The sequence below is a fragment of the Numenius arquata genome, chromosome 12, assembly GCF_964106895.1.
Source record: "Numenius arquata chromosome 12, bNumArq3.hap1.1, whole genome shotgun sequence".
NCBI lineage: Eukaryota > Metazoa > Chordata > Aves > Charadriiformes > Scolopacidae > Numenius > Numenius arquata.
In genome coordinates, this window is record NC_133587.1 from 19,923,512 (window position 1) to 19,937,716 (window position 14,205).

At 52.8% G+C, this 14,205-nt stretch overlaps 2 protein-coding genes across 2 annotated transcripts in view; one reads left to right on the forward strand and one right to left on the reverse strand.

The window, feature by feature from the left end:
- Positions 1 to 4,831, forward strand: part of SAMHD1 (SAM and HD domain containing deoxynucleoside triphosphate triphosphohydrolase 1) — a 28,251-nt gene extending 23,420 nt beyond the window's left edge. Inside the window, exons 14-16 of the mRNA XM_074156905.1 lie at positions 243 to 347; positions 693 to 830; positions 2,673 to 4,831. Coding sequence (XP_074013006.1) covers positions 243 to 347; positions 693 to 830; positions 2,673 to 2,795 — 366 coding nt within the window. The 3' untranslated portion in view covers positions 2,796 to 4,831. The remainder of the gene's footprint in view (positions 1 to 242; positions 348 to 692; positions 831 to 2,672) is intronic.
- Positions 4,832 to 9,157: 4,326 nt separating this feature from the next.
- Positions 9,158 to 11,838, reverse strand: TLDC2 (TBC/LysM-associated domain containing 2). The gene is given in 7 exon segments (XM_074157612.1): positions 9,158 to 9,293; positions 9,693 to 9,766; positions 10,409 to 10,504; positions 10,706 to 10,858; positions 11,422 to 11,721; positions 11,723 to 11,781; positions 11,784 to 11,838. Coding segments are annotated over 7 exon segments (873 nt in total).
- Positions 11,839 to 14,205: the final 2,367 nt, after the last annotated feature.

Below are 14,205 nucleotides of genomic sequence, written 5' to 3' on the forward strand. Positions count from 1 at the left end.
GAGACTGGAGCATTACAGAGTGTGACTGGGAACTAGTTGCTGTAAATGTGAATATTCACCTGGCAGCTTCAGAGTGAAAGGTGGTGGAAGAAAAGCTGTAAAATGCAAATAGCAGATTGTTTTATTAAGTAATCATTTATTAATGTCATTTACAGAAGTATAGTCTGTATCCTTTTGGACTTACTGTGTGAAAACTAAAGACAAACATTAACAAATGCCATTTTCTTTGTTTTGCATGCAAGGTTATCAATATGGATTATGGAATGAAAGAACAGAATCCCATTGATAATGTTCTCTTCTATTGCAAGGCTGATCCTTCCAAGGCAGTCAAGATCAGCAAAGAACAGGTAGTCTTTTATTTTCCTCAACTGGCTTGTGATGGAAGTGATTCCAGTCCTTCATAACAGTTCTTGCAGTAGTTGTGAAGGGGTTGCAGAATCCATGTCCTTGCAGGTCTTCCGTGTGTGTTGTACTACAGCAATCTGAAGTCCTGACAGCCTTTGCATATGAGCAGTATTTAACTTGAATACCCAGGAAGTCTTAGGAAAAAATACAGTTGATTTGGATAAAGCTTATGGATTGTAGTAGGATGTTTTTTACTGCCTTCAGTTTGTATTCAGATTAAAAAATTGAAGTTCAGTGGACTCTGAATTCCAAGAAATACTAAAGCTTATTTCTTTTTTATTCCAAAGGTTTCAAAGCTTTTACCCATGAGGTTTGCAGAGCAGGTTATCCGGGTTTATTGCAGAAGTCAGGATCCAGATATTGTTTCAGCTGCAAAACAGTATTTTATTCAGTGGTGTATAGAGAAGGATTTCACCAAACCACAGGTAACAAATCCACGTTATTTTTCTTGTTCTTAGACCTCTTCACCTTTGTCCATAAGCTTGTTCTTTAATTACAAAACTTGGCATTTAGGCCTTGTCTTTCTGGCAGGGCCACTCCTCACTAACCTCACTTCTGGTTTTATTGTGGCTTGCATCTGGGTGCACTTTGGTTTCACTGAAATGGTGGTGGATTTGCATTGATTTAACTTAGGTAATTTAGGAAAAGTTATGTTTTTATAGCAAAGGGAGTATCCCCAGAGACACTTGATAGTTCATGGATGCATGGATGTGCATGGATGCCCTCATACAAAGGCCTGAAACAGCACTGAGGGATTAAAAGATCTAGGGAAGAGGTCAGGTCAGTTCTTCTATTGCTTTCCTTCCTTGTTCACCAGCTGTTAAACTCACTCGTGCCCCAGGAGGTTTACTGTCGGTCTGTTTCCTCTGGGTTAGAATGGAAAATATCTGCAGGAACAAGACTGCAAACCTCTACTCTCTTGGCAACTAGTCCATAGTCTGAGTGCTTGGAAGTCCTTATCTGTTCTCTTCCTGTCAGCTGTCAGAACATACAAGTTTCCAGCTGTGAGGAAGGAAGAAGGAATGTTACAGCTTATCTGACATGTTGTGTTGGCAACAGCACCAGAGCTGAGCTGGCAAGTGAAAGGGAGACCCCAAAGCAGAACCTGGGTCCATGTGTCTTGCTTTGGATTCCTCCTGTGTTCTCCCAGAAGTGGAGAAGCCTGTAACTATTGTAGCTGTAAACTGGTGATGTGTGATACAGGATCCCCATCACATCCCCCTTGCAGGAAGGTGGGTGCTTTCATCTAAAAAAGTTACTATGTTTTGATACTTCCAGTGTATCCATCGTTGTAGGGAAGCAGTTATGGTTGTGTCAAGTAAGTTTTTCTCAGTAGAAAGTACTAATGGAGCCACTCTGCTGAGTGCACAAGCTACGGGGCTTCTAGGCTGGCAGTGTCAGTAGGTTTGATAGATGTGCTGGCAAATCGGCTGTTACGTTTCTCCCCTAATGTTTGGCTTTCACTTCTGTTTGTCTGACGGTCGTACCAGGGAAAGAAATAGCTTTCTTCAGTTCCACGCACTTTTTCAGTTATCTTCTACTATCCGGGATCAAGCCTCAAAGTAAAAGAAATGCTTACGTTAAAATCTCCAAGGGCTTTTTACAAATGTATCAAGCAGCAAGCTTTCTCTGCATGTAGCTTGTGGAGGTTTTGTTGTATCCTACAATCAGATCCTTCCAGTTCTGGCATATCCACCTCGCAGGCCATGGCATGTTACAGAACAAACAACATGCATCTCATCAGCTTATTTCTAAGCTTCTTGTCTGTGTATGCAGTGCCTCAGCACCAGGTTAACATATATATCTGGCAAGGATGAGCACCACTGCCCCAGCCTGTACCTGTTACTGTAATGACATTATTTACCTTAGGACAGTGACAGGCACATCCAAGCACCTACATCTGGCGGATTGCAACAGTTTTAAATGAGATACTGTGGCCAATTCAGAGGAAACACTTACAATAATGTTTCCGATTCGTATACCAATGCCCAAAACACAGGCCTGCTGATCTTCCTAGGTTTGCTGGTAATAATTTAGGAAGAGGTGGACTCCCCGTGGGTGAAGGCTTCTCAGATATGTGGACGACTTTTTTTCTCCCCACCAGATGCTACCACTGACTGCAGCAGTTTCCATCTCTGGGATGTCTTCAGCAGACCTTGCATTTATTTTTTCTCTTAAGTCTGATACTGAGCTGCTTTTCCTCTGCTTTAGGATGGAAATCAAAAGTAAATGTACTGTTGCTAATTTTTTCTGACTTTTAATAATAGGATAGTGATGTGGTTGCCCCTCATCTAACTCCAATGAAGGAAAGCTGGAATAACACAAGAGACAATGAACACATGGCAGCTTCTGAGCCCAGCTGCAAACAAAGACTTCCTTTTGATAAGTAACACACTGAATTTTGCACTATTTGTTTTGCTTCTTCAGAAGATGAGTAAACCTGAGCAGCACCTCCTTTGAAAGCCAGTTGGGTGGACTGTAAAAATGTATAGAACAATACAGAAATGCATTTTACAATACAGTATGTTTTAATGTAGGTACTTTAAACGAAGTGCATATTCCAAAGGGACTTTTTAAAAAACATTAACAACCTATTACAGCAGAGCAAACTCAATTCTCATTTATTTTTGAATGTATTTGCACTCTGTAGCAAGAGTAACTTTAAAAATTGCAATTCATCATTGTTACAAGAAGTGCTGAAGACACGTTACTGTTCCTTCTAGTCCTGATCCCTTCTTCAGATGATTGTGGTATTGCATGAGTAAGCAGAAAAACTTCCAGCTCAGGTTCTTGGTGTGTTTGTGGTTTTTTTTCAGTACCTGAGGAAGAGAGGAGTAAGTATGCTTCTGAAAATATAGTGAGATAAATAGAATTTTGAAATAACCATCAATGGCATCTTCCAAGAATAGCAAAATTAATTTCCTTCTAAAAAAATAAAAGTTGGGGGACAGGAGAATCTTTTTTTAATAACCAAAGATTACTTTTCCGGTATTCAAAAAGCTGATGAAGATGCAGGCCTCTTGCTATAAGTGTGACCACAATTTTTATTGAAGTAACAATGCATTGTAGTCACATGCAGCCTTTAATTGTTTTATAGTGTATTTTTGATACGTTGAATGTTATATTTTTACTATTACACTGAACTGCAAAAACTGCTCAAAATGTCCGTTGTTTGAGTGCTGTGGGAGAGTGGAGCTGCCCAGATGTTTAAGGCTGATGCGCCAGTGCCTGGTCCTTGGTGCAGCTGGTGAGTCACAGAGGACGCTGCAGCCTCTGCTCTGCCTTGCACCGAGCGCACCTTGGTTCTGCGTTACACTGTACGAGGGAGAGAGTCTCCTCAGGGGCCCTTCCATTCTTGTGTCCCTTCCCTGTTTCTCCTGAATCTCTGAATGCTGTTCCTGTGTAATTTTTCTCTCCCTTGTAGAACTATAAGAGTTCTCACATTTTTCCCTTACTGGCAGTACTAATGTGAGTGTTGCCAAATGTCTGTCCAGTTGAAAAAGTGAAAGAGGAAGACTTTTGTCCTCTCATCTTTTACTCAGGTCTAAGAGGAAGGCTGCTTTCATTAAATAAAACTGAAAAGCCTGAAAAAGCCCACCATCAAAACTAAAAATGCAAAGCAAGGTTCGGTAATGCTCAGAAATTGAAATGAGCTTTGGATTTCTGTATCTCAAATGGAGAAAGAAACGTTCAGCATTCAATTTTGGCAGCCAAGCGTGGGTAAATAGGTTAGTGTCTGAAACCGAGCACAGTGGGAAGTCACTGTGAGAGAACTGCAGAACTCTCTTCATATCTGATTATCTTTACTTTGCCCTTTTTATCATGGGAACTGATAGCTGTTAGGCAGAGGGGAAGGACAGTGAGTATTCATCTGCTCAGATTTCATTTGTTGAAATAACCAGATGTCTGGTTATTCGCTTATTCGCTCTGCTGCTTTCTCATGTACCTGTGCTCACGTGTCTGAAGGTGATGTGGCGCCACCTCTGCTGTTCATTTCTTTAACAGTATTTCAGATCTGCAGTTGTACCAGATATCTGTTAGAAGGGGTTGTGACCTCTTTAAAAGCTTTTAAAGAACTTACTATTATGCTTCAAGAAATAGCATCATCATAGAGTGAAGGCATTTATCCTTCCTTATCTATGTAAAATCAAGTATTGTTAAGAATAACGTAATTTTGTTATTGTTGCTTGGGTTTGTTTTGAATCTGTTATAAAAGGTGCACTTTATAATTGGGAAATATTTTTTGCTTATGTTTAAGCAAAATTTGTACTTAATGTTAAGTTCTGAGGCAGAGCATTTCTTTTTTTCAAACATGTTAATCTGAGCCTCTCTGGACTAAGAATAAATTTATAAACAATTGATTTTACTATTCTTTTAAGGAATTGCAGTGCGTGAACTTTATTAAAGACTGTCTCACTGCACACTTATAAACAGCCAAATGTATTTCTAAAGGACAAATGCTGCTCTGTGGAAGTGCAGATCTTCCAGGTTGAGGAGATGGTTTCATACTTTATGCTTACTCCCGTGCAGTGTGAGCGGTAGCGGCAGTGGAGCCAGCTCAGCTGTAAGGAACTATGGGGTGGGAGCCTCCTGGAGGTTGTGCTGGGATGGAGGATCCATCCTCTCCTGGTGCTTTGTGGTGGAACTGCCACCGCCAGCTGTTGTCATGCCTGGGCAGAGCAGGTAGGGCTCTGACTTTGGCATCCTTACAGTGGCCAGCTTGGCTTCAGGTGCTGCTTCAACTATTGTGCAGGAAAAGTGAAGTCATGCTTGACCAACCTGACCACCTTCTACGATGGAATTGCTGGCCTGGGAGCTCAGGGGTGAGCAGTGGAGATTGTCTCCCTCAACAAGCTCTTGAATTAGGGTCTGGATGAGCAGACAGGGGGAGGACTGAAAACTGGACTGGGCCTGGAGGGTGGTTGATCAGTGGCACAAAATGTAGATGGAGGCTAGTTGGTGTTCCCCAGGGGTCAATACTGGGTGCAGTTCCAGTAGTCTTCGTTACTGATCTGGATGATAGGACAGGGTCCACCCTCAGCAAGTTTGTAGATGACACCAAGTGAGGAGGAGTGGCTGATACACCAGAGAGTCATGCTGCCCTCCAGAGGGACCTTGCTGGGCTGGAGAAATGGGCTGATAAGGAACCTCATGAAGTTCAACAAGAAGTACAAAGTCCTGCACCTGGAGAGGATTAGACTCGTTCACCAGTATGTGCTGGGGGCCACCCACCTGGGAAGCAGCTTGGCAGAAGAGGATCTAGAGGTCCTGGTGGAGACACGAGTTGACCATGAGCAGCAAAGTATGGCAATGGTATCCTGGGCTGCCTCAGGAGCAGTGTCACAGCAGGGGAGGGAGGTGATTCTTCCCCTCTGTCCAGAACTGCTGAGGCCACTCCTGGAGTGCTGGGTCCAGTCCTGCCCTCCCCAGGATGAAAGACCAGAGACAGACTGGAGAGAGTCCAGCGAAGGGCCATGGAGGTGATGAAGGAACTGGAGTACCTCTGCTACGAGGAGAGGGCACTGGCACTGGTCAGCCTGGGGCGGACCAGGCTCTGGGGGATCCCATCAATATCTGCAGGGAGGGTGCTGAGAGGATGGAGCCAGGTTCTTCCCAGTGGTGCCCAGGGACAGGACCAGGGGCACACACCAACACACAGGAGGGTCCCTCTGAACATCAGGAAACACTTTTCCACTGTCAGGGTGACTGAGCACTGGCACAGGGTGCCCAGGGAGGTGGTGGATTCCCCATCCATGGGTGTACTCAAAAGCTGCCTGGAAATGGTCCTGGGCAGCTGGCTCTGGATGGCCCTGATGGGGTTGGACCAGGTGTTCACCAGAGGTACTTCCAGCCTCAACCAGACTGTGATTCTGTGATCATGCCCCAGCGCTACTGGCAGAAATATGAAATAGGCCTGAAGTCACGGGATGTGTGCGAGGGGTGAGGCAGTGCTGAGAGGCCTGTCAAGAGGAACGGTCCCTGGAAGCTTCCTGTGGGGGCAAGCGTTGTTGCAGCCTTTCCCCAGTTTGTTTGGTGATGACTTGCGCCTTCCTTGCCTTCTGTGCTGCCACCACCATTTGCTGCAGTAACACCTTCTATGGGGTGGGGGAGATGTTCCTCCTCTTCTCGCAGAGCTGAAGGTGGGGGCCACAGGCTGCCAGCCCCATGGCACCCCGGGGTGTGGGGTGCTCGTGGTAATTCAGTGGCTCTGCTGTGTGCCTCCACCTACGCTTGCAGGCTCTGTTGACAGCGGCAAACATCGCACTTCAGCGAGTGGCCTTGGTGAGGAAGACACGTGGGCACTATATGGTACATCAAGGTCCCCAGGGGATGGTGCTGCACAGCGCATTTTATCAGGGGGTGCTGGGTGCTACCAGGTCAGGCGCCCTGAGCAGCCACAGTGGGAATGGAAGGGTCTGCTCCCCTCAGGGCACCTGGTCAGAAGAGCCACAGACAATGCCACCATGAGCCAGCCCTCCCAACATGGAGTCAGGGGGGTGCTGGGGACAGGCCCAGTCAGTGGCACTCCTTGGGAAGGGCGTGGGGAGCAGGAGAATGGTGATTTTTTTTCAGCTGGGAGGATACAGAAAGGGAGACAAACCTCAGCCCCACTAACTGATGACTTAAGAAGCTACAGGCAACTGGGACTTTGCAGCTGGTAGGGCATCCAGCTGCAGGTCCCTCGTGGGTGTGGAACGCTGGAGGGGTCGGTGGGACTCTGCAAGCAGAGGAGGGAGGGAAGGATTAAGCATGGGAAGGCAAACATGGGGTATCACAGGGCTGCGTGTGGAACAGGGCCAGTCAGTGTGTTGCCTGCCTGAGCCCTGTGCCCGATCTGTCTTGTCTTCTGTCCTGTTATCTTAAATCCCTTCTTGTCTGCCTTTATCTCATGTTACCTGTGTGGAGATGTGCTTCAAGGACCAGGTGCCAGCTGCTGGAGAGACTGGTGTGAGTGGGCTTGGGGCCAGCAACTGGCATCAGATGGGGACTGTAGGCACCCCTGGCCTGTGGTGTCAGCTACTGGAGCAGGTGGAGGTCCCAGTGCTGGCTGCTGGGGGAGCAAGTAGCAGTATCATCCCCAAACCGGGTGTCAGGGGATGGAGAGGGTGTCATTTGCAGTCAAACTTTAAGCTGAACCATCTGGCATGTGGGGGGCTGTGGTGGGGAGAAGAGGACCAGGGTGTGGGCAGGGGGCCAGGCAGAGTGAGGTAGCCGCATCTCTTGGGTAGACACTGGGCTCCAGTGGCTGGGCAGGAGGGTCCTGGGCTTGGAGTAGCTGAAGGAGGCAGCAGCTCCTGACGTCCTTCAACACCCATCAGGTGGTCCCAGGGCCATGCTGGTGGCTGTGTCCAGGCAGTTTCTGCCTCAGAGGGAAGCAGGCAGTGAGGCATGGGCAGGAGGAGGAGCCAGGGGGAAGCAGGAGGATGGGGTCAGCTCCATCGCTGGGGCTGCTTGCCAGCTCAGTCAATGACTTCAGAAAGGGAACGAGTAGTCAAATAGCATGAGGAGAGAAAGAAGTCAACCACAGAGCATCTCCCAAGGGCCATGGGAGGTGGAATCAGCAGGGAAATGGCTGACGAGGTTCAGTGCAGGTACACGTAGTATGGGGGTGTGCATGTACAGTCCTGCAGCCTGGGCTCAAAGGGATCCAGGCTTCACAAAATGGCAGGTTTAGGGTAGGAGCTGACAAGGGAGTGAGGTCATGGAATGATGCTTCAGCTTAGTGTCTGGCCATGCTCCCAAAATAAATAAATCAAATGTGGCCATACCAGGCAGGTCCTTGTCCTCATCCTCCCATGAAAACTCCTGGGCTACCCACCTCTGCCTTGAATCCCACACCTGGGGCTGGTCCTGCTACTTGGGCAGGGATGATGGAAGAGGAGAGCTGGCCCAGTGTCCAGGAAGGAGCGGCAACCAGGCAAGAGGCAGCACGTCCTGGAGGGAGGTGGGAAGGGGACCAGGGAGGGCTTTTGTTGTCCCCCTCCCTATTGGGAGCAGGTTGGGGCAAGATACCCAGCGTAGCCTGGACACCCCTGAGAAGGAAGCCCCTGGTCTTCAGGATGTGACAGAATGGACAGAGTGTGGACTCTGGCAGAGGGGAGACGGGTTCCTGCAGACTTCTGGGCTGACCCCCCCTGTGTTTGCTGTGGGGACACAGCCCCGGGCTGGGATGGGGCACGGCCAGGGGTCTCACAGCTCCTGGCCTGCTCCCCACCACTTGCTTTGCACAACTTCACGGCACCATTCCTGCTTCCATGGCAAAGACCAGGCTGGGAGCACAGCTCTGCCTGTTTATTGAGGAGTGGTATCCCCTGCCAGCCCTGGTGGGGCAGAGGCTTCCTGGGTCTTCCCAGCATCATGCTGCTCTGGAAGCTCGCTCCTCCACTTAGGGACCCTGCAGTGCTTGACCCCGACACGCACCTCCTCCCTGGTCCGTTCTGCATTGTCCCAGCCAGGCAGGGTCATCAGTGGTGGGGGAGGGGGGGCTGTCCTGCAGCCACCCCAGGGACCTCGATGTGGTGACAACAGCACTGCAGGGGGCTGAGATCCCACTGCAGCCTGTCCCAATCACACTGCCCTCTGGCTGTTGGCATGTGAAATGAGGACATTGGTGGGGACAGGGTGGAGGGAGGCAGGGGTGAGGCTGTGCGCTGTCTGGCAGGCTTGGTGGGTGCTGGCAGGGAACAGCTGTGCACATCTGTCCCATAGTGTCCTCCTGATGCCATCTTTGTCCCAGGTGTGGGCCACAGGGTCAGGCCAGCCCCCACACTTCCAGGTCCTGGACACAGAACTCCTCCCGCGGTGAGAGGGTCTCATTGTCGAAGGTCTTGCAGGGGTGGTTGCCCCCGTGGTGCAGGTCTCCATCCAGCCACAGCCCACATCTACCACTGGGAAGGTGCCAACAGCTGAGGGTCCCCTCACCTGCCTCCACCATGCCTGGAGACCTTCTCAGCCACCCCCTGGGGGACCAACCACCTCCCTGTTCCCATTCCTGGGTGCGCTCCTGCTGAGGATGCCAGGCAAAAGGGATGAGCAAAATGGGGACAAGATCAGCAGCCACCCTTGGGACTGCCACCCTGCCCACAGGCAGCGGGTGGGCAGGGCTGCTGGCAACAGGGTCAGGGAGGATGAAATGGCCAGTGCTGCTGGACAACCTCCACCAGTGTTTCTGGCTTCAAACCACCCAGACCTGGCTCCGCAAGGCAACCTGGGCTCAGATCGTGGCCCCGGTGGCCATCAGGACTGGGCACCCTGTGGACTGCTAAAGCTGCCAGCACAGCTCCTACCTGCCCCCACCGACCATCAGCAGGTCCACATCCCCCTTCATGAAGAAGTTGTTCCTGCCTGTCCACCTGAACACCTGCATGGGGACAGTAGTTGGCCAGGACTGGTGGCTGGGGCCCAGTGTCCCTGTCCCCATCCTTGTCACTGTCCTGTGAGGGACACCTGGGGGCTGCTGAGCAAAGCTGGCTTTGCCTGTCCCCACAGTGTCCTGCTTCTCCAGAGGAAGACCTGCCCAAGCCTGTGGGAACCATCTTGGTGCTGGCCCATCCTCCCCAGCAGCCCTGCGGCCCCCACTCCAGAGGACAGCTGCCACTCGCCTCATCACATGCATGGACACACACACACACACACCCCCTGCCATGCAGGCAGATGTGGCTGAGCTGCCTCCACATCCCACCAAGGCTGGTCTTTGACTGCCCTGACATGCGGAGAGGCCCCCGTGACACTGAGCTGGGCAGGATCCCCTTCCCTGAGCCCCACCTCCCAACGCGGCCAGCTGGGATTTGCCTTCTACCCCCAGCCCTGAACAAACCCTTGGGGCTACAGGGACACCCCCCCCCCCAGGGAGCTTCACCCATGCCCAGCCAAGTCTGGACATATCACCCCAGACCCTTCCCCAGCATCCTGGGGACTGCCTGGTGTGGCTAGGTCCCAGGGCCACCCCAACCCAGTGGCACCCTGTGGCTGGCACCCTGTGGCTAAAGCCTGCCACCCCCACCTTTAGCTCCGGAGAGAAGGAGAAGAGGAAGGTCTCCCCCGTCCCATAGAAGCCATTGCTGCAGCAAATGGTGGTGGCAGAGAAGACACTGAAGGCCTGGGGGGGACAGAGAGTGAAGAGGGATTGAGGGAGTGTGGGGGGTGAGGTGCCCCATGCTGCAGGGCTCGGTGGGACTCCCCAGTGCCAGAATGCATCCCTCATCCTATCAGCAGCAGGGCTGTGACCAGCCCCGGGTGACACCAGGTTCAATGCCCGCAGCACCATGGGGCAGTGGGGCAGGGGAGGGCCTGCCCATACCTGTGCCTCCATGTCCCTGATGAGCAGCAGGGCCAGGGAGCCCATCTGGGCCCCGCACCGGTACAGGGTCTGCAGGCTGAAGCCGTCCTGTCCACTGCAGTACAGCAGGTGCCATGGCTGCTGTGTCAGCCGGGGGGGCAGGTGGGGGCCCAGCTGGGGCAGAGAGGTCTCAGCGAGGGCTGGCAGGCTAATTCTGATCATCCTGCCCCGAGCACCCCCACCAAGAGCTCCACCCCCAAGCATCCTCCTTTCCCCCAACCCAAGCACACCCCAGCAAGAGGTCTCCCAAAGTGCACTCACACACACAGAAACACACACCCTGCTCCCCCCATCCTACCCCTCCCCCCACACCCAGCATCCTCTCAAGAAACCTCCTCCCACCTGAGTGTCCTCCCAAAAGCTGTCCCCAAGCATCCCCCCTGCCCCCCAAGCATGCTCCTGAGGGGTATCCTCAAGCTCCCAGGCCCCCCAGCAGCCTCCCAAGATGCTCCCCCCAAGCATCCTCACTCTGAAAATCCTTCTGAGATGTCTCCCTGAGCATCCTCCCCCTGGCACCCCCCCCCAAGAGATGCTGCTGAGGTGGCTGTCCCCAGGGACAGGGCAATGTCACCCATCTGGCCTCGAACTGGAACAGTTCCTGGCAGGACAGCGGCCATGGCTCTGCAGTGCAGGGGAGGTGAGAGTGGGGTCTCCATGCTGGCGGGAGGGTCCCTCACCTCATCACCTGCAGGGATCTCCTCATCCCGCAGGATGCTGCTTGGTGTGCTCAGCACTAGCCTGCATGGTTCCTCCAGGGCCAGGGCCGCAGCTGGGGCTCCCTCCCAGCCTGACTCCCCACAGTCCACAGGCAGCTCCCTGTCATCCTTGGGCTGGAGGCAGGTGGAGGTGAGCATCCTCGAACCCATCCTGTGTCCAGAGGCTGGGCCAAGGGGCCCAAAGGCCACAGGGATGGGCAGTAGACTGAGCCTCCAGCCCAGCTCCTGAGAGCCCAGCCGTATCATGCTGTGCCATGTGCCTGTCAGGCCATGCCACCACTGCACACAGAAGTTCAAGGGTGTGGGGCAGCCCAGGGGAGAGGAGGAGGAAGAGAAGGCTTCCACAACCTCAGCCCCAGCAGAAGGGGTGAAGGCCATCCATGGCTTCCCTTCCGTACCCACAGCTGGGCTGGCTCTGCAGTGCATGTGGGGGCAGGGATATGCCTTGATCCTGGTGGCAGCTGGTGACAAGTGTGTCAACCGGCCACACACTCAGTATGGCTGTGAGTGCAGCCCCTGCGCGAAGGCATGTGGGCAGTAGTTCCCTGCTGCCATGGGGGACAAGCAGAAAACACCCTGAGGGGACAAGAGAGATGAGCCAGGGCAGCCCCAGGTGGCAAGAGATCTCCTGGCCTTCAGCATCATTGAATCTTCAGGGGGTAGCAGGGCTACAGGGGCAGGTCCTGAGCATGCCCATCACCCTCTGCACCTCCCCAGCCCCTCACTCACCCCAGGGCAGCCCCTGGCTGGCTGGCCATGCGTCCAGCCTGGCTGGTGCCTCCCAGCACTACCCTGGGGCTTGCTGCCAGTGCCCATGCTGCCATGTGGGACCCCACCACGCCACGCTAGACCTACCAGGAGGTGGTAGCGGGCACGGAACCTCCTCATTTGTGGCCGTGTGGGTGCTACTGGGAGCCACGCTGCCAGGGAGTCCTCAACACTGCCTTGGTGGTTAATGTTCACTCATGCTGGCCCCTCCCTGGCCATGCGTGACATGGGTGAGTGGGGATGTGGGCAGTCTGCCCTGGCTTGTGTGTGTGTGTGGGGGGCGTCCGGGACACATCCCCCTTGCAGAGCCAAATCTGGCATGGGATGGGTGGGCAGGCGTCCCCCTCCAGCCAGGTGCCTAGTGGTGGTGGCCATCAGCTCCTTCACACCCTGCATGCTCCCTGTCTTAGCTCCTGCCCATTGCCCCTTCCCCTGCACTGTCCATGTCCCTGACCCAGGCCCCTGTCCATGACGCGCCCCTCAATCTTCCTCTGCATCCAGTGCTCACACTGTTGCCTCTTCTCAGGACTCCCTTGAGTCCAGCTTTGGGACCTGCTCCCCTGGGAGACCTAGATGGATCCAGCCTGGGTGGGCGGTGGGTGGCCCAAGTGTGGCCCTGGGCACAGTCACAGGAACAAATTCAGCTGCTGGAGCCAGAGGACCAAGCTGCTGCCTGTGGCCCCTTGGCTCAGTCCTGCTGTCAACGTCATCTCCCTCCTGATGGGTGAATTATATTCCACTTTGGGGGAAGAGGGCAGACTGTGAAATGGCCAGCCCTCGGACAGCCTCAGCTGTTCATCCTCTTACTTTTTTCACATTGCTGTTGAGTTGAACTGTGCACAGCTGTGGGTGTGCACTCCTAAATCCAGAGTGGGTTTTAGTGCCCAGAGACAGCCGTGTGCATTTCAGCATGGCCCAGGCCCGCTTGTTTTCCCTCTTGATGCCTGTGTTTGTCCCCTCACGACCCCTCCACGTGCCTCTTGGTGCCTCCCAGAGCCACCACTCATCCCCTACTCCCCCTTCCAAACACAGAGCACACAAGAGGTGTTTAAAACTTGCAGAGTTTATTATGCTCCTTGCCATGCTGCAGCCGGCAGTGAGAGCAGCCCTGCTCCCTGTGCCCCCCTGTCCCGCAGCAGCTGAGCTGGGTACCCATTAACACCCTCCCACCAAAGCGCTAACAGCAGTGCAGTAAGGCAAAAACTGCCCAGAAAGAAAGAAGAGCTGTTTACACAACTGCCTGGGCATATCAGTCTCTTGTTGCTTTGTACCAAGTTTGGCTTTAACATTGTGACATTCCCAGCCCTTCAGGTTTCTTTGAGATTTGTGGGGAAGCTGCTGCCCCAACACCAGCGAGAATTCACACTGTGGTCACCACTTCTCTGCCACCACGCAGGCAGCAGAGCAAGAGGCCAGCCTGGTGGGTTCACCCCTGTGGGTCACATTCATGGGGTCAGCAGTAGCTATGAAGCGAGCAGGTCTGAGCACAGAGGGAGAGGACCGTGGGGGAATCAAGGGGTAATGCTTTAACCAAGTCCTCCGCACACAGACACAAGATACCACCACTGCACTTCCAGTGGTACATAGGGAAGTGCATATCCTATAGTGTATCCCAGTGTGGAACACCTGCAGCCCAACAGCTCCACAACAGCAGTGGCTAAAGCTCCTTCTGGATTTGGTCTGGAGTCAGTCTTAATAGGGGAGATTTTTACCCCTTCTGGTCCCCAGCCCAGACAGGAGCTTGCTTCTTCCACATCCAGGCTGCTGCCTCAAGCAATCCCAACATTATAGTGTGACTCTGTGCTGCCAAGCTCTGTCACAGTACAGAAACAAGGAGCAGCAGGAATCTATCTCCACAGTAGTGTTCCTTTTTCTGAGACCCTGTGATGCCACTGTGCAGCTCCTGACACAAAAGCGTCTGTGTTGCTTCAATGGGATGCAGCAGCTCCTGCTTTCACTCCAAATCCAGTTCTTAAC